This window comes from Temnothorax curvispinosus, unplaced genomic scaffold (assembly GCF_003070985.1).
Source record: "Temnothorax curvispinosus isolate PA1 unplaced genomic scaffold, ASM307098v1 QBEX01017878.1, whole genome shotgun sequence".
Classification (NCBI taxonomy): domain Eukaryota; kingdom Metazoa; phylum Arthropoda; class Insecta; order Hymenoptera; family Formicidae; genus Temnothorax; species Temnothorax curvispinosus.
Window position 1 is genome coordinate 86,829 of NW_020227658.1, and position 20,608 is coordinate 107,436.

Sequence of the window (20,608 nt, forward strand, 5' to 3'; positions counted from 1 at the left end):
TAAAAAAATCTTATCTTCGTATATTTTCTTTTGTAATCCTGAATCTTCTAAAGAATCAGAATTAAAAAGAAAAATATACGAAGATAAGATTTTTTTATTGACTGGTAAGATCGATCAAGAACGCAGGATATTGCGTAACGAGGTTCAGGATTTAAAAAGAAATATAAGAGTGATTTGTCGAGTGCGTCCACCAACGCCAAGCCAAGCTCCCTAACTAAAGCTTGGGAGTTTCTTTCGGCGTTTGTGGACGCACTCGACAAATCACTCTTATATTGCCTTTTAAATCCTGAACCTCGTTACGCAATATCCTTGCGTTCTTCATCGAACTTATCGATCTTCAGAGAGCTTGACGACCAATTTCAAATTTAATGTCTCCTCCGAAAGATAGCCCAGTTTTCTCCGCACGAGCCCCAATTGTGCGGGGGGTGCAGTTTAGAATATAAAAATTCCTGTGATCAGGTGGACTCGAACCCGGTTCCTCGGAGTTACGAGTCTGGCGCTTTACCACAAGACCACACTGCCACCCTGCTCAACCATTAAGTGATTTGCCACATGTTCAGCAAGCGGCATTGTATATAAACATATCTTATTAATTCCGGATTACACGAAAATGTAAATGCGTAGGTATACTAACACATCGTCCGTAATTTATAGTGATATAACTTCACAGAGTATTGATAATCAACATCTATATATAATTAACCGATATTTAATATCAATTACAAACTTAAAATTACGAAGCTTACTTTCTAAATCTGAATCAGTGAATAATACTGCTGAATCAGTAACTATTCACTGATTTAGATTTAGAGAGTACATGTGACATATACGCGTTTCGATTTTGTGTAATTCAGTTCACACAAAAATTAGATACATACAACTTAATTATGCATATACAAATTATACATATACAATTTTGTACAATTGACCATTTTCGCGCGACAGAATATATTGTTTTATAGATAATTTAGTGTTATGTTATTACAATTTTACACAGATAAATTTAAATGTCTTAAAATTATAAAAGAAATTAATTTTTGTTCATTGTTGAATCACACCCTCCCGCTTTATCCCTACCTACCCGTATCCTTACTTATTCCTACTTAAGTCCCTTACAATTGTAATATTAATCAAGTTTCTTTTAATTGTCGAAAATTACACTCCCCCATATCCCTATCTACCCGTACTTTTGCTTATTTCGTTTTTTTATCTATCCGATTTTCATCTAATTTTTACCCGTATTCCTACCTACCCGTATCTCTACGTATTATAGTACACCTATAGTATATAGTTACAACCGCGATTACTCGTAATCAGACAAGCGCTCGCAAATTTTAAATCGGGTTTTTAATCGGTTTAAATTACTTAAAAGGATCATTTAAAAGTATTATTGAGAGTTTTATTTATGCGGAATAGAAATGTAATACAAGACACGACACACACAGAAAAATAATCATTCTACAGCCAAGCAGTAAAGCACTTTACTTATTTTATTTTATTTTTTTTAAGTAAGTTTTCTTTCAACTAAAAATATTTTCTTACTAATAGTTTTTAAATATCTTGACACAAGTCAAGAATATTGTTTTGAGTAAATATAATTCTTACAATGACTTTATGGTAGATTTGCGGATTAAGTAAATGGTAAACTTGTATATCCGCAAATCTACCACAAATAAAGTCATTGTAAAAATTACATTTACTCAAAACAGTATTCTTAACTTGTGTCGAGATATTTGAAAACTATTACTAAGAAAATATTCTTGGTTGAAAGAAAACTTACTTAAAAGAAGTAAAATAATATAAGTAAGTGCTTCTCTTGGCTGCAGAATGATTATTTTTCTGTGTAAATATTTTCGTCTCTCTGATTATACGTACAATCGAACGTATATAGATAACCTTACAAGCTTACCTTTACCTGTATTTTTTATACTTTGGTTGATGTGGTACACCAACCAACGTCGATTCTCTTCGTTTTCATTTTTCTGGCTAGAGTATAGTATAAACTCACCTTTTATAGCACCTGGCCGTATTCTGGCTATAACCAGAGATCGGCAGCAAGGAGAAATACTCCTGCTGCTACAGTCAATAAGCGTAAGATTTTACGCTTTCGTATGATGCGCGAGACACGAACGCGTCGCGAAGAGGCCATCACATTAATTAAATTAATTAAATACACAGAAAAAAAGAAGTGTCAAATCAACACTTATATACTTATATGTACGTAAGAATATTTAATCTTGAAATGAGAGAAATTATATTACATTAAATGAAGAAAACTTGCTTGAATAAAGTCATTTATATAATTAAATGAAGTTTTATATACATAGTTTATTCAAAAAAAAATTTTTAATTTAAAAATAAATGAATAAAAATTGCTAGACGCGCTATTCGATAGAATCTAAGGCCATATGCGTATTTTCATCGATTCGAACGGTTTGTTGCTGAATCTCATCTCAAAAGCATGCAGAAACGAGAAATTCAGATAAATGACGTAAGATCCGAAAGGGATAATAAATTTCCCACACAATTAGAATTTATTAAAATTATTTTTAAATAATATAAAATTAATTGGTTGTAAAATAATTATCTAGATTATTAACTAAGGAAAAATCTTCTATTTTATAACAATAAATATATGTATGTATTAGATCTTACGTCATATTACTGCTTTAACTGGTAAAATCCAGTTATCAATTATCTCAATTGATATGTTAATTTATCACTCACCAATCCCGATGCGCAACAGCGGAATTATAACTGCCACGTAGCTATGTTGATTCTGTAACAAACAAATATAAAATTTGTATTAAAACAGTAATTAAAAAACTCAATATTTTAAAACATAATTTATATAGCATCGAACATTTTATTCATTATTTAATTGGATATTTATTTTAATAATTACATATTTCCGAAAATGATATTTACAAGAATCACAATTTTTATAAAAGACTAAATTACTTCTTTTCTTCCAACTATTATTTCTAAATCATGATAAAATAAAAAGGCTCGAGAATAAACAAAAAAAATTACTCTTGCACAAAATAAAAATTAATATTTACCACAAAGTTGCTTCGCTGGCGCCCGATGCCTCTCCCAGGCCTCCTCCTCCTCTCAAGCTATCCTCTCGGGTTGTCAGCTCTCTCGATGCGACACTTTCTGCGTCGTTTTCTTCTAAAGCATATATATAAATGATTTATTATTAAATAATTTTTACGCACATCAAATTTCTTAATCATCATTTAATTAAAAATATATAATTTATTTAAATAAATATACATTTTCCGAAAAAGATCTTTACAAGGCTGAACTTTTATAAAATTTCACAAAGTACTTCTCTCTAATTATTTTTAAATCATGATGAAATAAAACAACTCAAGAATAAAAGAAAGAGAACTGATTTTACACAACATAAAAAATAATATTTACTGTAAACGACGTCACTAGATTGATTCGCGCGATAGATCTTATATGTACAATAGGACGGACAAGGCTTTCGCGAAACACGCGTTCGAACGGATTATCAATTTCCGAGTGCTGAATCTATACTTCGCGATAGCTATTGATTGCTATGAATGTGAAATGCAAAGTTAATGCATGTTACATACTTACCAATTAAATAAGTCGTGCCACTCGTTCGGAGCGGATCCATCTCCGTCTCGTATTCGTCGCATTCTGGAAATCTGGAAAAGCAGAACGTATAAATTAATATAGCGGAGGCGCTTCGTCTCTCGCGCGCGGTTAACTCGCGCCGAAAGCGCCGCGGCGCACGGCGTCACTATACGCGTCCTACTCTCAACTTTACGATCACAAACTTTCCGAACTTCGAAAATTAAATATTATAAACTCGACTGTTATCACGGTTGTTATTCTGCATTCTAGCGAATAGCATATTAATATTTTTGGCAAATATCCTTGATATTCGCGACACTCGAAAGTATACGGTCGTCAGTCGTCACTTTCGCGATTGCTCGCGCGACGCGTCTTCGGTCGTACAAAAGTACCGCGGAATACGTATTTTCAAGAAATATATCAATACCCGAGCTCTAAATCTATACTACGCGATAGATGCTGTAGTTAATATAACGCACGCAAGGTTAATATCTGTTGTACGTACCAATTAAATGAGCCGCGACGCCACTCGTTCCGGAGCCGATCCGTTCCGTGTCAGCCGCCTTCTGGAAATGGAAGGAGAAGGTCATACGTCATCAATATGGCGGAGGGTTCGTTCCCGCGCGGGCAACTTTGTGCACCGAAAGCGCCGCGGCGCGCGGCGCGGCGGCGGCGCTACGCGTCGCACTCTCAACTTCGCGCTCACGAACTTACCGAAAATCATATAATAAACTCGCCTATTAATACGATTGTTATTTTGCATGTTTTCTAACGAATCCAGCGTATTAATATTTTATGCGCGATATTCGCGACCCTCGAAAATGCGACCGTCACTTTCGCGATTGCTCACGCGACGCGCCTTCGGTCGTACGACAAGTACCGCGGAATACGTATTTTCGAGAAATATCAATACCCGAACTCTAAATCTATACTACGCGATAGATGCTGTAGTTAATATAACGCACGCAAGGTTAATATCTGTTGTACGTACCAATTATTGAGCCGCGACGCCACTCGTTCCGGAGCTGATCATCCGTTCCGTCAGTTCCGTGTCAGCCGCCTTCTGGAAATGGAAGGAGAAGGAGAACGTCATACGTCATCAATATGGCGGACGCTTTGCGCGGGCAATTTAAGTGCGCCGAAAGCGCCGCTCCCGCGGTGTTACTACACGTCCCGTTTTTACTTTCGCGTTTATGCGTTTTTCTCATTTTAACAATAAATGCTATACGCTTGCCTCACACAGCAGTCATCATTTTTCCCTTTGTGATCCTGATATAAGTTTAAACATATAGATATAAGTTGATATTGTAGATTTGTAGTTTGATAACTGCAATATTTGCAATATCGTTTAATAATGTAATCGCTTTGTCGAATATTCACACGAAACATCTTCGGCCGAATAGTCTTGCGAAATATGCGTTCTAATAGATCGTCAATGTACGAAGTTGATACGGGTTTTGCTTACTAATTAAACGAATTACGACGCCAGTTGTCCCGAAATCAATTTGTTCCGTGTCCATTACGTTCTATTAATAATGACGAAATATATGAGTATATGCAACTTTGATACGTGACACTGCGTGAGTCAAGTGGATGACTGATAAAAGCGTACAATTTATTATTTATCTTTATTTAAAACAATAAGCTACAATACTAAGATCAGAGAGAACCGAATACATCACACATATAATTATATGAATATATGTGTGTGGCGTGTCAAACGGTCCAATATATATATTTATCGACAGTGCCAGACAATGTGTATGCCAAATAGTTCCAACGTCGAAAATGATTGTGTGTGGCGTATCAGGCAGTCCAGTAAAACGGTATCAAGCAGAACGCCGCGCTGGCGTGGCCGCCTCATGTTTCTCTCTGATTTCGTTAACCTGTGTCTTCCCGCCAAATTTCCATCAGTCTTGTGTTTACATCAGCTTCTATTTATCAGTACTTTTCTGAACTCATATATAGCGTGTTTTGTTATAATTCATTGAAACAATGGATGCTGCTCCTCCACAAGCTGTTCGAGCACATGTGCGAGATGAGGTCGGGGTCAAGTGTCAGAAATTGTTTCAGGATTTCCTGGAGAGGTAATTTCTTTATAGGTTGAATATCTTCAACACTACAAAAGTTTATTTAACTTAATTCGTTTTGTTTGGACTAAAATTGGTAACTAATACTTTCTTAATTGACTTTTTTATCACAGATTTAAGGAATTTGAGGTTGTTAAGTATCTGGAGCCAGCTAAAGAGCTTGTCAGTCCAGAACGCTGTACCCTGGAGGTGTCTTTTGACGATACGGAAGCATTTAATCAAACACTCGCTACAACTATAATTGAAGAATACTACAGGTTGTATAATCAGTAATCACTGTCTTTTTTTACTTAGGAGAAATAAAAATAAGGATCTGTTTGTGTTCTAGAGTATATCCATTTTTATGTCAAGCAGTGAGCAACTTTGTTAAAGATGTGGGAAATTTGCAGAAGGATAAGGAATGTTACGTCAGTTTTACCGAAGTACCTATTAGGCATAAATTAAGAGAATTAAATACATCACTGTTGGGTACTTTGACTCGTATATCTGGACAGGTCGTACGAACGCATCCTGTTCATCCAGAATTGGTCCTTGGCACATTTATTTGTATGGACTGTAACGCATATATTAAAAATGTGGAACAGCAATTTAAGGTATATATAATATAAAGTTTATATATAACATAGGATTTTGATTAACTTTGGTGCAGCTGTTTCTAATTTTCATTGTTTCCAGTTTACAAATCCAACAATCTGCTCTAATCCAGTATGTAGCAATAGACGTCGTTTCCTGTTAGACGTGGATAATTCGGTGTTCGTCGACTTTCAAAAAGTGAGAATTCAAGAAACACAAGCTGAACTTCCTCGAGGCTCTATACCCCGCTCTGTTGAAGTCATTCTGAGATCTGAGATAGTCGAGATGGTACAAGCTGGCGACAGGTAGGTATAAAAATACAGATGTTTTAACGAATGAAATTGTAAACTTTAATAACCTTATTCTTATTTTTACAGATATGATTTTTCAGGAACTCTTATAGTAGTGCCGGATGTAGGGGCATTAACTTTACCGAGTGCCAAGGCAGAAATTGGACCAAGAAATAGAAATAGTGAACAGAGGGAAGGTGTGTCTGGCCTTAAGGCGCTTGGTGTTAGGGAACTGACGTATAAAATGGCATTTCTCGCCTGCAGCCTTACCAATACGAGCGCAAGGGTAGGCAAAATCAACGAGTAGATAAAATATACGCGTCTGTTTTTTTGAAAATATTTATTTTATATTGTTACAGTTTGGAGGAACAGATGCGATGGAAGAAATTTCGCAAGAAGCAATGAAAAAACGAATGACGGAAGCAGAGTGGAATCGTATCTACGAGATGAGTCGCGATAAAAACCTGTACTCAAATATAGTTTCCAGTCTGTTTCCCGCTATACACGGTAACGATGAAATTAAAAAGGGGGTCACGCTGATGTTCTTTGGCGGTGTAGCGAAAACCACGGAGGAGGGCACGTCGCTGAGAGGAGATATCAATGTCTGCATCGTCGGTGATCCCAGTACCGCCAAGTCGCAATTTCTTAAATGTGTAGCCGACCTTTCGCCCAGAGCAGTTTACACGTCTGGAAAAGCGTCAACTGCAGCTGGTTTGACGGCTGCAGTTGTACGAGACGAAGAATCTTCGGACTTTGTCATAGAAGCTGGAGCGTTGATGCTCGCGGATCATGGCATCTGCTGCATTGATGAATTCGATAAAATGGATCCGAAAGATCAAGTCGCGATTCACGAAGCTATGGAACAGCAGACAATTTCAATAACTAAGGTATTTAATATACAGATAATTTTATACACTATACATCTATATAATGTACAGAGAATTTTATGTACTAGAGCTCGCATATGTTTCTAGGCCGGTGTGAGAGCAACTTTAAATGCTCGAACTTCTATACTAGCGGCAGCAAATCCCATCGGTGGACGATATGACAGAAGAAAATCATTACAGCAAAATGTACAATTAACCGCACCTATTATGTCGAGATTTGATTTGTTCTTTGTAGTGCTGGATGAATGTAATGAAATCGTCGATAACGCGATTGCTAAGAGAATCATAGATTTACATTGTGATAACGTGAACGATATTCAAGTCGTGTACCAACAAGATGAGATTATTAGATATATGAATTTTGCTAAACAGTTTAAGCCCATTTTAAGTCAGGTGAGATACATTGGATTAAATTATTTAATGATATCAAATCAGCATTATTGTTCTTACCAAATTTTTGTAGGAAGCTGCTGAGCTTTTAGTCGAAAATTACACAGCTCTCAGACAAAGAACAGGTAGTGGAAGCGGCAAATGGAGGGTCACTGTGAGGCAGTTAGAGAGCATGATTAGATTGTCCGAAGCATTGGCGAAAATAGAATGCATGGACGAAGTGACAGTAAAGCACGTCAAAGAAGCGAAACGATTGTTACAAAAGAGTATAATTACGGTAGAACAGCCTGATGTAGACCTCGAAGAAGGAGTGAACGACGCAAACTTAGGAATGGACATCGATGACCAGCCACCTCCGCTCATGGCAGCATTTGTTGCTGACGGCAACAATGATGCACCGCCTTCAACACGTATGTCTACGTAATTCTTTTATTGCATATAGCGTACCTATTGTCTTTATATACATTTATTTTTATATTTACTTTTATTGATTGTTTAGCGTCTAACGAAACGCCGCACGAACCGTCAAAGAAAAAATTAACTCTATCCTTTGAGGAATATAAGAATCTGTCGAACATGTTAGTGCTTTATATGAGAGGCGAGGAAAGTCGTGTCGAAAGTGAAGGTATTTTTATTACTACATTGACAATAGAAATAAGTACCACTATCAACTTTTTATCGTATGTTATCTGTTAAATTAATATTTTTATAGATGACAATAAGGGTGGCATGCGGAAATCCGAATTAATTGCGTGGTATCTTGATCAAGTACAAGATCAACTAGATTCAGAAGAGGAGTTATTAGACCGGAAAAACTTTATTGAGAAGATTATCGATAGATTGACGTATCATGTATGTATTAACATCTTCATATATTTTATAGTCGGCACATTTGCATTTTATAACAGTACATTTCACAATTTTATTTTTAGGATCAAATTATAATACCTTTAACAACGACTAGCTTGAAAAGCAAAGATAGAGGAGACGAAGAAGAGGAGGATCCTTTACTCGTTGTTCATCCCAATTATGTCATGGATATATAATTTTAAGAATTGATGTACCTTGAGAGAAAGCGCATTATTTTATAAAAAGTAATTATACGTTCAGAAATATTCTTTTATCTTAATGTATTAATGCCATATTTTTTTACCTAAATTCCATAAATGTTATAAATTTTATGGAATTATTTTTAACGATTGTGAAAATGATAAAACACATTTTTACAGCATTGTTAAAGCATTTATTCATTCCTTATATTCCACTTAAACACCTCAACATGGAGGATATAAAACAACTTGTTTGCTATGATCTCACATATTTAACATTACTCATACATGAAATGAATAAATCAATCTGATTACGACATGTATCAAGATATGAGCAATATCTTTGTTAACACGTCTATTCCTTAGTATTTCGTTTTCTATTTTTAGGATGCAAAGATCAAAATATCTATTATTTGTTTAAACATGACGTACTATTTATGAATCATAGAATGCATAAACTCGGCTTGTACCTATTCCAAGAGTACATCAATTAACATGGTGTAAGTAATGATAATTAACGTACCATGACTTATGGTGCGCTAGTTAACACGCAGTTTAATGTGCCTGTTAGAAAGCGAAACCATCTGTTCTAGATCGAATGTTGAAATCAACAGTAGCTTCAATAGCTTTAGTAGGTTCGGATCGTCGTTTTAACTGCATCTATACGATATTAAAAGAGATGTTTATATGAACTTAATCTATTTTAAACATAAGGCTAATAAATCTTTACATTTCAAAAATTACATCTTATTACAAAGACATTCATATAATCAGTTAATGAAAATTTTTGAATTATAATCTTTAAGATCTTGTCACATGATTCATATAATTAATGGTTTCTATTAAAGTTTAATTATTTATAAATTCACGCGGCTATATGATCGGCAGACTGTTACTTCTATATTAGTGTTCGTTGTTTTAATGCGATGTAGCACGTGAGACTACAGCACGTATGAGGATATAACACGTGCTTTTATTGCTGTTTAAATATACGCAAAGCACGCTACAAATGTGTTAACTGTGTATGGTGGGGGTGCTCTGTGCAGTAATTAAGAACGTCACTTTGTCGTACGATTTTAATATTATTTGTCGATACGCGATGTCTGCGAAAGAGGTACCGATAGCAGAATTGCAACAAGTGAGTTATTTGAAATTTGACAATATGTTGTTATAGTTGTAAAGTGCAAAATTATTGATGACGCGCAGTTTTGTAACAGCTAGATTATCGAAGATCTGTTTTGATAACTTTTCTATTTACGCTCAGTGATACAGTGATACGACTTCAGTCATTGCTGGAAGTACCCGAAAAATTTCATTAATTGTCTTCAACGCGGAACGTAATTTTATATTTAGTTATTCACGATTTATTTATATCTGTTTTTAATATAAACTAATAGCTTCTCTTATTTGAAAACTTGTTTGTATTTAAATTGTATTGTGTGTCATTTTTAACAAATCGCGGTTTTTTTTATATTAGCATCTTGATAGTTTCAAAATGGAATTTTGTAATAGAAAAGACGAACGTCTCGCGACACATCGTTTTTTTTATTAAAGATTCCTTGAAAAGGAATACTATTTTACATTTGTTGAAAAATATGCAAAAAGTTTTTATAGAAAGTATATTTAACAAATAAAATAAATCCGACAGAAAAAAGTATGGGTACCTTTCGTTGGCGACTTTGCGATTTTGAAGGAATTTTTCGCGCACAAAAGGCGGCGAGTTTGGCACGCAGTGCAATTATTTGACGCTTTTCTGCGTGGATTTGGACAGGTGAGTGGTAAAATTCAATGTATCACATATAATATTCAATATGATATCATGATTTTCATAATTTGTAGCTATCTTTGAAAATGTATATTGTTATAGTTCCGTTATAGTTCCGTTAGTTTTTGCGTTGAGATAAACGCAGAAACAAGAAAATTAGAATATTAAAAAATTTCTTCGTAATTTTCATTAATGAAAGAAGAAGGGTATTATATTATTTTTACAAAAATTTACTTTATTATTATTAATACTGGAGATTAATCTGTATCTATATTTTTACCGTAAAAATCAAAAGCAATCTCAAAAATTATAAGTGAAAAAGACGTTACAACTAAATAAGATTTATATTTTAGTACGGTGGAATTCTAAGTTATGATTCGTGCGTTTCAAATCCCTTGTACCGAATATAGATTTTAATATTTTACTCTTGAGCAACTCAGAAATCAGTCATTTTTCGAAAGCAAGTTATAACTTTGTGATGCAACAGAATTCGACATCAGCACTTGTTCCGCACTTACATATATCTTTCTTTTTCTCTCTCTCTCTCTCTTTATATATATATCTTTCTAAGACAGGTCGCATATGGAGTAATATGCAATATATAGTGTGAACATTGTCTTTGGCATTGATCCCTTCATAATCCATATTTTTTCGTTTCCTGTAAATTAATGGCAACAGCAACACATTTCTAATGTATATGTATGAATAGTTTGCCACACCTTACAGGCTATGACGTATTTTTTTTTAATATGATAGCAATTATGTGATACATTTCAGACGCAAGAGTTTGCCACGCCTTGCATACTATGACGTATTTTATAAGATTTCTGTGCATTATACTTGTGTATTATACCTGAGTATTATATCTGTGTGTTATACCGGGACGGGTTTAAGTGGTATTTAGATTGTCATGGAACCACTGCCGAAATCAGCCGTAAGCGTGAGGCGTGATCACGGCTAATGTACACACAATGATTGTGAACGTATGCGCGTGAGCCGAGATTTGATTCTTATATACGGCTGTAGGAATGGGCCGTGGCGTCGGCTCACGCACGTATGTTCACGATTGTATGCACATTTTAGCCGTGATCACGCCTCACGTTCACGCCTGATTTCGGCCATGATTCCTCGACAATGTAAACACCGTTTTATTTCCAATGCTGAAAGAATCCTAAAAGTTTATAAGAAACGTATCTGAGATACGAGATACGAATGTAATCAAAATTTTATCTACATTTTGCGAGAGTTTTAAAATGACCCATCCCGGTATATCTATAACAAGTATACCACATAAAAATCTTAGAAGGAAAAAAGAGAAAAGAGGGAACGAATTTATAAAATTAATCTATATTTATATTTTAATAAAAGTCAGAGGAAAGTTTAGAACCTAAGACGTTTTAAAAATGAGTAATAATTATAAAATATGCCAAGTCATTTTGACCTCCTTGGTAGTTCTAGTGTTAAAGAATATTATATGCCATTTTATGAAAGTTGCGTCGAAGGTGATTTTCCGCGACGAAGAGAATCTCCATGCATTTGTTACAGCAGTAAGGTCGGGTTACTTTTTCAATTCGTCACACTGCAATGCCACATCGGAATTGCCGTACATAATCTTTAATTAACGTCGATTGGCTTTAATTAATGTTGCAGACCGTTTTTGCGAATAATCCTCTCAGCGGGCTGCTGATAATAGTTACCTTGGCTGTGGTAACGCCAGGTACATTGATGTTGTCTGCGGCTACCGCTGGCCTTGGCCTCTTACTGTCCGTGGTATGTTTTATTAATTTATTAGCCGCGGTGTCCAGCGGTCTGTTCTTCGCCAAAAAGATGCAATACACTTTTTTGCCGCATTGCGCTCGAGAGACTGACCCTAGTTTCTACCGTTACTATTCATACGCGACGATGCATCATGACGACGAACGCTCTCGCTATCTCGTGTTCATCTCTTTTGGACTTAATGGACCGTTTGCGTGCATACGGGGAAAAATCACTGCAATGCGGCACCGCTTTTCGCCTGGCAGCGACCCGAGGAGGGATTCTAGCGCGGAATCCTCCGCCGCGGAACTTCGCTATGCGATTCAAGAACCGCGCTTAAGAACCCTCCGTTCTTTTGCAGCTCATACGAGAACCCGATGCTATTGTAGAAAACGGATTAAGCGTCTACAATCCTCTACTGGTCGGGGCCGTATCGTACAGTCTGATACCGCAAATTTACGGAGGCTTCGACTCCTTCAGCTTCCTACTCGTGCTCCTGGCGACGATACTCAGGTACATTCAGTTATTTCACGTTCCACGGAGTATCTGGAAAATATTCCATGACGCGGGTAATAAACCGTAATTACTTTTCAACTGTCGTAAATTATACAATAAAATGCGCCCGAAGTGCATAGAAACGCGGAAATAATAAACGATAAATACGCTTTCGGAAATGTTGTCCAATGTTCATATAGACACATAACGCCAATATAGGTATGCGTTTGAAATAATCCTATATGTAAACAAATTATTTATTTGTAAATAACATCTTGATGGAGATATACTGACATTTAATTAAGTCGAAATATATAATTAATTATTTATATAAATTAATATAAATTGATGTTGATAATTATGTTATATTGTCAGAGAGAATAACGGTTTATGCATTTAATGCACAGTGGCGTAATAATGCCTTAAAGCTAGAACTTTACGCATTCAGCATTACGGATAATGTTACGAGTTTAGACAACTCGAAGCTGAACGTATATAGTATAGATAGAAACTAACGCGAAACGCATCATGACAGTCCCGGCTTGAGATTCGAGCAAGATATCTGGAATAATTTGCGACGGTAGATTATGCGGCAAACCGGATTAACCGGATTACTAGAGTTAGCCGGAGTTCACTCGTCATCCACCACGTTGTGACTGGGTGGTGCAACGTTCACAAATTTCAACAGCTCCTGGTTAATGTTTTCCAGCGTTTATCTCTCACGGTCCCTGAGAAGCGATAAATTCTCATGCACAACGTGGCCATTTAACTTGGTGGAATTCACATTGATTTTCGCTCTCTCAACGCAGAATGGGGCGGATATGGTAGCCAAATCTGTGGAACCAATGTTTGAAATGGTAAATTAATTTTATATATGTATACATGATAGTTTTAATGATTACACAAGCATACATTATTGCGTAGAAATAACACGCATTTTAATAAAAAATAATTGATATTAAGAGATATATTTAATAAATTAGATAAAATGAATAAATAAATCTCCTGAAATGTTACAATTTTGCCATTTGTCAGTAAAGACACTGATGTAATGTGTCTTTTGATAAAAAAAAGTCGGAGCTAATAAAAAACTCATTTAATAATAATCTTCTTTATATAAGTAGGTATATAATTTAATGAGAAGAAAACAGAGGGAGATGAGATTAATGAAATACGTCAAAGGCATTTTACTTGATAACTGCTCTCATTTTAAACAACAGGAAATGAGCGCTCGAGGTAGAATCACAATTTTAAGGTGTTGGTCCCGAACGAGAGTAAATTTGATGAGAATAGGGCGGGGGCTTCGACGCGGAATAAAATTCGCTTGGAAAAGCGCTCTCAGTATTCAGACCATACATATTTGACGTGCCTTCACGAGGGAGAATGCTATCCTCCGTGGGTAGGAGCATGGCTTTTCTCCGTATTGATCAAACTCCAGCACGAACAACTCCGTCAGCGATATACTTACCTCGGCTCGGATTTATTTCGACCTAACTAGTCGCCGGTTTGTTTCAGTTAAATATTGGGCAAGTTTCTCTCTGCATTTCTCTTTTTCGCAGATTGTTTCCCGTTGGCAAATAGCACTGCAACAGTGGAATATATGAAAATATTGCTCAGTTGGGTGGCTCCCTTTCGCGTATACGTAAATATATTAACTTCTATGTACGTTGTGCGAGAGCGTGCCATTATTTCTGCCAGCCTGGATCCTCGTGATAACTGATAACACATGAAACATTAACTTTTGTATTCTCGTATAGTTGAACTTCGCGATTCCCGCACGCGGAGTAATATCTAATCATAAACAAGAAAATTTGCAAAAAATCGCAACTGCGCGAAAAAAAGTGTGTATACCTTCTTTCTTACAGCTGCGAAAAAGTTTCTTCCTCGCGTTACAAAAATTTACGGCCGAACTCGACGCGCGTAATGGAACATAAATTACTCCTCCATGAAGCATATTTCATCATAAAATAGTTTGAACCTTCTCTACACTCGTCGAGTGACTGCAGCGTGTATTTCTCCGTCATGCACGCGGGTTATTGTGCAAGACTCTCTCATTGTTTTCAGCACAATGCAACAAGTGAGACGATGACAACGGACGGCGCCGGTTTCTACGAGCAGAATGCGACCGGCGTTTACCTCGACTGGGGAATGGTAGAGTTTACTCATGTTCTACTTTTTCAAACTTTACGTACTTGACTTCGCATATATTAGCATCTCGAGGGTCTCAAGAAGTACCACAAAGCTTCATTAGTTGCGCAGTTTCATATTCGAAACCTATGATTACTTTTCCAATTGCAAATATACTTATATACAGTCAAATCTTATTACCCAAGGCATTTCAACAAACTTTCAACTTTCATTGTTTGCATTTCGCTACATTGAGTTTTTCATATATTGGTACAGTGTTGCTAAATAGGAGGTACTTTTAAATTTAGACTTATTGAATATTGTAACAATATCAAGAGACGTTTGTTGAAACAGAATTTCTTTCGTAGCTGTTTAGAATAACTGTGTATTTGTGGGGCGTATAAAAGTAAAATGGAAATAAATATATCCGTACCTCGGTTGCTCGAGGGAAACGCTGGAAAAGGTATATAAATGGAGATATCAATCTATTTGCTTGTCCTCAAAGTTAAATCGTGTTTCAGGTTGTACGAGGCAGCGTTGTCTCTGCGTCACAACTGTACGGAGTTGATAATGTGGTCCTTGGGTCTATCATGTATCTGGCAATGTTAATATACTCGCCTCTAGCGACCGTGTTTTCGTATTTCGGCGCTCTCTGCGGAACATTCGCAGGTATTTAAATAATTTTTATACAAAATTTACATACAAAGAGATCGGAAAAGATATGAAAAGAAGAGATGAGGAAATTATTGATCTACAATTAAAATGTATATTTAATAGGGTATATAAAGTAATTAACGCGGCGTGAACTTTCTCACGAGGGATAAAGAGCATTAATTTTAAGATGAAAACTTGAAGAATATAAATTATCATCGTCATAAATTTTCCGTTAGGTTTGGAGCTCGGAGCGGACAGGCACAAAGCTTACAGCGGGATGTGGGGATACAACAGTCTGTTGACCGGGGCTGCTTTGGGAGGGAATCTGTTAGTGCTGAATGGTCAAACGGCCTTCTCCGCTATCTTGGCGATTATTTACACTCCACTCCTGCAGTACGCCATAGAATCGATATTTGTAAAAGTGACTGAAGCCTCTCTTTCTGCTCGATTAATTCGCAATGTCTCGCAGACTCTTAACATTTTATTAATATTTCAGACGCAGTTGCCGGTGCTGACGCTACCGTTCGTGATAGCGACTTCGTTGTTTCTAAAATTAAGTGACGGCAAGGAGGATCCAACATTTCCATGGCCCGTATCGATCACCTTCCCCGAGAAAGAGCGTTATCGTTATCTCGCCCGTCGTACGGCATTTCGAGAGGTACGTCTCTTCCGATATTTCATATGCTCTCTTCGTAGGCCTCTTCTCCTTCGTCTAGACTCTAGACCCTAGACATAAAATTTTATATTCGCGATGATAGAGGTTCGGGATAAACGGCGTACTTTATCATCGCGACTTATATCGAATTCCATCCCAAACCTGATTTGTGACTGAAACTTTTCTCGCGATAATATGGTCTCAGGACCCATCAAAACCACGCCCTACATTCCCTACAAGGAGGATGGAAATTGATTTCTGCCCTACTCTCATTTTGTGCGTAGGTCAAATTGTTTACCGGGCAAACGTTTTTTTAAACTAAAAAAAAGAAATAAAATTATCGACGCTCGAATCGTAATCATAATTAATGATCTACTTGAAAAGCTAAAAAAAAAATAAAATTTAAAATTTTATTTTTAAAATTAAATACTAAGCAATATAATTACTACTTTTTTTATTACAAGTGATGACACATTAGATTGGATGTACATTTAAGATGTGAATTTAGAACGTGTTGTTTAAATTTGTGCATTATTGTAGGAAGATCCTGCGGAAGAACTTGAGCTCGTCACCCGGAATGAAAGGAGGCCAATCCCATCGGATAATTAATGGCTTGTCCCTCTCTCGGGTGATATATAATTACAATTTAGTATTACGTAGGCGACAATTTTGCACGTTTTTCATATCGCGTCTTAATCTCCTCTTAAAATAATCTCCTATCATTTTTAAATATTTATTCAAATGTAGGTATTTATGCTTGACTAAAAATTGATCATTTAGCTTGATTGAACTCGCCGAATATTTCTGACAATGACATTCAATTTAAGTAACGTCAATTCAACAACCGAATTTATCATTTGTATCTTCTCAAATGGAAAAGGGTATCCTTTTTACTGATTCGCTCACGCGGAATAGATAAAATTATTCTTACGGAACTTGTGAACATACACATCTTTCAAGTATCGGTGAATGTTAATAGGATCGGCTAACAGTTTTGTATTATATAGATAGAAGAATGATAGTTAGATATAACTAATCTATTGTAGCCTGTACAATATTCTTTATAGACCAGTAACAAAGATAATATATGTTAAAACTTTCGAAAAGCACGAGATAAAAAATTTACGACAACAGACGAATACATAGAAATATTTAAGTTATACATTGCGCTTACAGTAAAAAAATTCAAAAGTTATAAAAAACGTGCAATAATATTAATTTGCTAGAATTCTATTTTAAAGGAAAAAAATCTAATTTTTCAAGCCGTGCACGTACGCTCTCCTATTCGTATGCAGTTCTCGCGCTAACGTCCCAGAAACGTTTCTGATTCCACCAAGATTCTTCGCCGCGTTTCCAGATAATGGCGTACGTGCTAATCGTTTTATCTCGCGTGGGCGATTCACGACAAGGGCGGGAAAATGAGATATGGAGGCTTCTTCTGGTGGAAGGGGGATTTTTTCGGCGGGGTGCCTTTTTATTGAGCTACGAGAAGCTACAGGTCGATCGATGAAATTTATTTCAACGCTTTGGCTGTCACGGGTCATAAATTCGATCGCTAGATTTTCAGAGAAAGTGAAATTGTACCAGGGGAGCCATATATGGAGCTCAACTGCTTACTGCTACTGGATTTCGCTTCTAGATTCTCGATTCTCACACATTCGCACGCGAAGGCAAACCGCCGCGAAATATAAGGCAAACGAAATTCCGCACATGAAGAAAATAGAGCCCGATTGGAACTCTTTTAAACCGAATGGATGGCGACGAGTAATCTGCAAAAGAAATTCGTCCCGAGGACGTTTTAACAAAGACGAGGCCACCCCGAGGGCCTTCTTCGACGCCGGCCGACCTAATCAAACTAGCGAACAGAGCGCCTTACTGCTCGTGTCGGAACGACTGTCACAGTTCGTTCTCGTTCTTCAAGAAAGGAGAGTAAATGAAGAAAAGTAGAGCGAGATTTCTGATTCCTCGCACGATCGTTACTTCTAACGCGATTGTTACTCTGGCGTCATTTTTTACTTTTAATTTGCAATTTGAGGTTTATCTAATCTTGGTTATTAATATTAAGAGTGCGTTATAGCATGTTACGACGTTGTTAAAATGTAGAATTTTATCTTCGTCTGGTACAGCAAGTATCACAATCTATCTTTATAGCGTAACCCGTAAACTGTGCTGTTGCAGTAAGTAATAAAATGATTTATACTTCGATAAGCCTGGTTTAACACAGGGCCCAGATGCCTCCGCAAAGTCGGCTTTTCCTCTGCGAAACCTGTGTAACGGACAATTTCACATAGATAATTATATGCGATAGTACGTTAAAATTAATGCTGGTAATTTGCGGTTTTCCGACACACAGTTTACTATTTCGGGAGTAATTAAAGACCAATCATTTCAATTTGAAACATCAACTCACTCACTAATAGCAGGACAGTGAGTACGTTACATATTGATAATTAAATTGCGAGTTAAAGTTTAACTACACTAGAAAATTTATTTGAAATTAAATTAATATTATTAATTGTACACATGATTCTCTTTGCATTATTGAAATGTAATACTTGAAAAGTCTCACAGTACTCGAGAACTTTTTATACCGTAAAAGCTATTGATTCTTGGATATTTTAAGAGCTGCCATCCATTTTAGTTCGGCTTTGAATATTTCTAATCCGGCGAGAAAAGAAGACTGCGCAATTTATGGAGCGTACGATATACCCCGTCAGATTAATTAGCACACAAACCTACATTTCAAAGTTCGCTGAAACTGGCGCGTGTTCGCGTGCAGAAGAAAAAGCGCGTGCGAGGTATGGTAGTAAGGACTTTAAAGGATAAACATCTCGGTTCGTTGGCACCCTTAGAGTCCAGCTCTCCAGCTGGGAGAAGGGAGAGAAGAGTCGTTCGTCGACGGTGACGACGGCGCCGACGTCGGATGGCCGGTGCTGGTGGTGGTAGTGGCGTCAGGAAGGGGTAGGGCTGAACGCATCCCTGCCAGATCGGCTACCTGCCTGCCGCCAACCCTGTCCGTTCCGCGACGCTACCCCAGTACTCGGGCGATCGCTAGCACCCGCGCACGCGACATCCCTCCGTCGGGGGTGCGCGTCACCGTGTGTCTGCATGTATGTGTGTGTGTGCGTGCGTGCTCGCTGAGGGTGCTGCCGATCGCAGTGGCAGCCACCAACGTGGTGCAGCCAGCAGCATGACGTAGCCCACCCCGCGTGGCACGCTAATAGCTCGATCAGCCCTCGCGCCCTGTGCCGCGCGAGGGTGCACAGGGTGCCTAGAAACGTCACGACCTCTCGCACTAGGCGTACGAGAGAAGAGAGAGAAAGAGAGAGCTAGGCTGTGGACCTCTGGTCAGCATCCGCGAGATAGGAGTAATGTAGCGTCGCCAGTAAATGTGTACGGAAAAATCGCGAATAGTGAGTAATTTATAACATGAGCAAGTATTGTCTTAGGCCGCGGCAAGTAGTAGTGTCCGTATTTGTGTGTGACAACAAGCACTCACGTTCGGTTGACAGATCTATTACACTCTGCTTCAGTTCCTGTCTCTTTGTCTCTTGTTTGCTCACTTTTCTCTATTCGTTGCAGATATCTCTCTTATTTTCAACAGTCTACTGTTTCTTAAAAAAAAAAAAACGATTTTGATGATCAAACTCATACCCGTAACGCTCTCATTGCGTGGTCCGAGATCTCTCATTTCTATCTCTTCGCTTTAACAGTAATCCGATACTTTCTTCGGACATATTTTTAAAAGTTCTTTCGCAAGAAAAAGAAACGCGTGTTTGCGACGTCTCATTTTTCCGAGGCTCTATATCGTCATTCCGTCGCTCTTTTTGTCTACATTCGGCTAGCCCCCTCGTGTACACTTTGTTTCGGCGCCTCTTCCCACTTACGAGATATCATGTGTATCCTCGGGATAGCTATATATCTCCTCCTTTATTCCCTGGAGGGACACGAGAACGGTGAGGTGTTTGGAGTCTGTGGAAGAAGGATTGCTTGGAAAAATTGAGGACGACATGAGCGGATTGGATACTACGTCATGGTGGTCCTAACGAATAAATTAGGACGATGTTCGGAGATAGCCATCAAGGGATAGTCTGAAGCTCCAGCTCTCGCATTTTCACGTATTCGTGGATATCCGGCTCGCGATACGGACGTAATCGCGGGATCGTCGGATAATTCAAAGCGCGAGAAAGTCCCCACATAGCCCAAGCATTCTCGGCATATCCACATAGTATCGGGTAGCTTTATGGTCAATCGGCTGCCAAAGCG

The 20,608-nt window shown here is 37.4% G+C and overlaps 4 protein-coding genes and 1 long non-coding RNA gene across 10 annotated transcripts in view; 3 read left to right on the plus strand and 2 right to left on the minus strand.

Annotated features, from left to right (window-relative positions):
* Window positions 1-4,664, minus strand: part of LOC112467907 — a 9,331-nt gene extending 4,667 nt beyond the window's left edge. Inside the window, exons 1-5 of one of the 2 annotated variants that reach the window (XM_025036816.1) lie at window positions 4,604-4,664; window positions 4,118-4,178; window positions 3,613-3,683; window positions 3,063-3,171; window positions 2,728-2,779 (exon numbers count right to left, since the gene is read on the minus strand). The gene's annotated coding sequence lies outside the window, so the exon portion shown is untranslated. Of the gene's footprint in view, window positions 1-2,727; window positions 2,780-3,062; window positions 3,175-3,612; window positions 3,684-4,117; window positions 4,179-4,603 lie in introns of both variants that reach the window. The other variant, XM_025036815.1, reaches the window with a different exon arrangement.
* An 811-nt stretch (window positions 4,665-5,475) lies between these two features.
* LOC112467908 (DNA replication licensing factor Mcm6) lies at window positions 5,476-8,994 on the plus strand. Of its 2 annotated transcripts, XM_025036817.1 has the most exons (11): window positions 5,477-5,699; window positions 5,816-5,959; window positions 6,031-6,295; window positions 6,378-6,580; window positions 6,653-6,851; window positions 6,925-7,452; window positions 7,540-7,845; window positions 7,916-8,252; window positions 8,342-8,467; window positions 8,555-8,694; window positions 8,775-8,994. In XM_025036817.1, the coding sequence occupies exons 1-11, from the start codon at window positions 5,608-5,610 to the stop codon at window positions 8,886-8,888; spliced, it is 2,454 nt and encodes an 817-aa protein (XP_024892585.1). In that variant the 5' UTR covers window positions 5,477-5,607; the 3' UTR covers window positions 8,889-8,994. The 2 variants fall into 2 exon arrangements, with proteins under 2 accessions (XP_024892587.1, XP_024892585.1); XM_025036819.1 differs by lacking the exon at window positions 8,775-8,994 and having other exon boundaries at window positions 5,476-5,699; window positions 8,342-8,460; window positions 8,553-8,635.
* An 826-nt stretch (window positions 8,995-9,820) lies between these two features.
* LOC112467909 (urea transporter 2-like) lies at window positions 9,821-17,469 on the plus strand. Of its 3 annotated transcripts, XM_025036820.1 has the most exons (10): window positions 9,825-10,029; window positions 10,540-10,662; window positions 12,307-12,426; window positions 12,773-12,924; window positions 13,616-13,763; window positions 14,971-15,057; window positions 15,555-15,702; window positions 15,924-16,108; window positions 16,184-16,345; window positions 16,883-17,469. In XM_025036820.1, exons 1-10 carry the CDS (start codon window positions 9,916-9,918, stop codon window positions 16,949-16,951), a joined length of 1,308 nt encoding a protein of 435 aa, XP_024892588.1. In that variant the 5' UTR covers window positions 9,825-9,915; the 3' UTR covers window positions 16,952-17,469. The 3 variants fall into 3 exon arrangements, with proteins under 3 accessions (XP_024892590.1, XP_024892589.1, XP_024892588.1); XM_025036822.1 differs by lacking the exon at window positions 16,883-17,469 and having other exon boundaries at window positions 9,821-10,029; window positions 15,924-16,080; window positions 16,184-16,302; XM_025036821.1 differs by lacking the exon at window positions 14,971-15,057 and having other exon boundaries at window positions 9,822-10,029.
* On the minus strand, window positions 13,202-14,939 carry LOC112467910. The gene is made up of 3 exons (XR_003042341.1): window positions 14,758-14,939; window positions 14,375-14,622; window positions 13,202-13,740 (listed from the first exon to the last, which is right to left on the minus strand). It is a non-coding gene; the product is annotated as an uncharacterized LOC112467910 (long non-coding RNA).
* A 77-nt stretch (window positions 17,470-17,546) lies between the features above and the next one.
* The window catches only part of LOC112467912, a 28,454-nt gene continuing 25,392 nt past the window's right edge, over window positions 17,547-20,608 (plus strand). For both annotated transcript variants that reach the window (XM_025036826.1, XM_025036825.1), the window contains exon 1: window positions 17,547-19,755. The gene's annotated coding sequence lies outside the window, so the exon portion shown is untranslated. The remainder of the gene's footprint in view (window positions 19,756-20,608) is intronic.

What these genes read in the sequence shown, in the direction of transcription:
- LOC112467909 (XM_025036820.1), top strand. Translation starts at nt 9,916, where the DNA reads ATGGTGGGGGTGCTCTGTGCAGTAATTAAGAACGTCACTTTGTCGTAC. An exon ending in TGGAACCAATGTTTGAAATG is followed by an intron (nt 13,764 to 14,970) that starts GTAAATTAATTT and finishes CATTGTTTTCAG; the next exon opens with CACAATGCAACAAGTGAGAC. An exon ending in GTCGTACGGCATTTCGAGAG is followed by an intron (nt 16,346 to 16,882) that starts GTACGTCTCTTC and finishes GCATTATTGTAG; the next exon opens with GAAGATCCTGCGGAAGAACT.
- LOC112467908 (XM_025036817.1), top strand. Translation starts at nt 5,608, where the DNA reads ATGGATGCTGCTCCTCCACAAGCTGTTCGAGCACATGTGCGAGATGAG. An exon ending in ATGTGGAACAGCAATTTAAG is followed by an intron (nt 6,296 to 6,377) that starts GTATATATAATA and finishes CATTGTTTCCAG; the next exon opens with TTTACAAATCCAACAATCTG. An exon ending in AAGTCGTGTCGAAAGTGAAG is followed by an intron (nt 8,468 to 8,554) that starts GTATTTTTATTA and finishes ATATTTTTATAG; the next exon opens with ATGACAATAAGGGTGGCATG.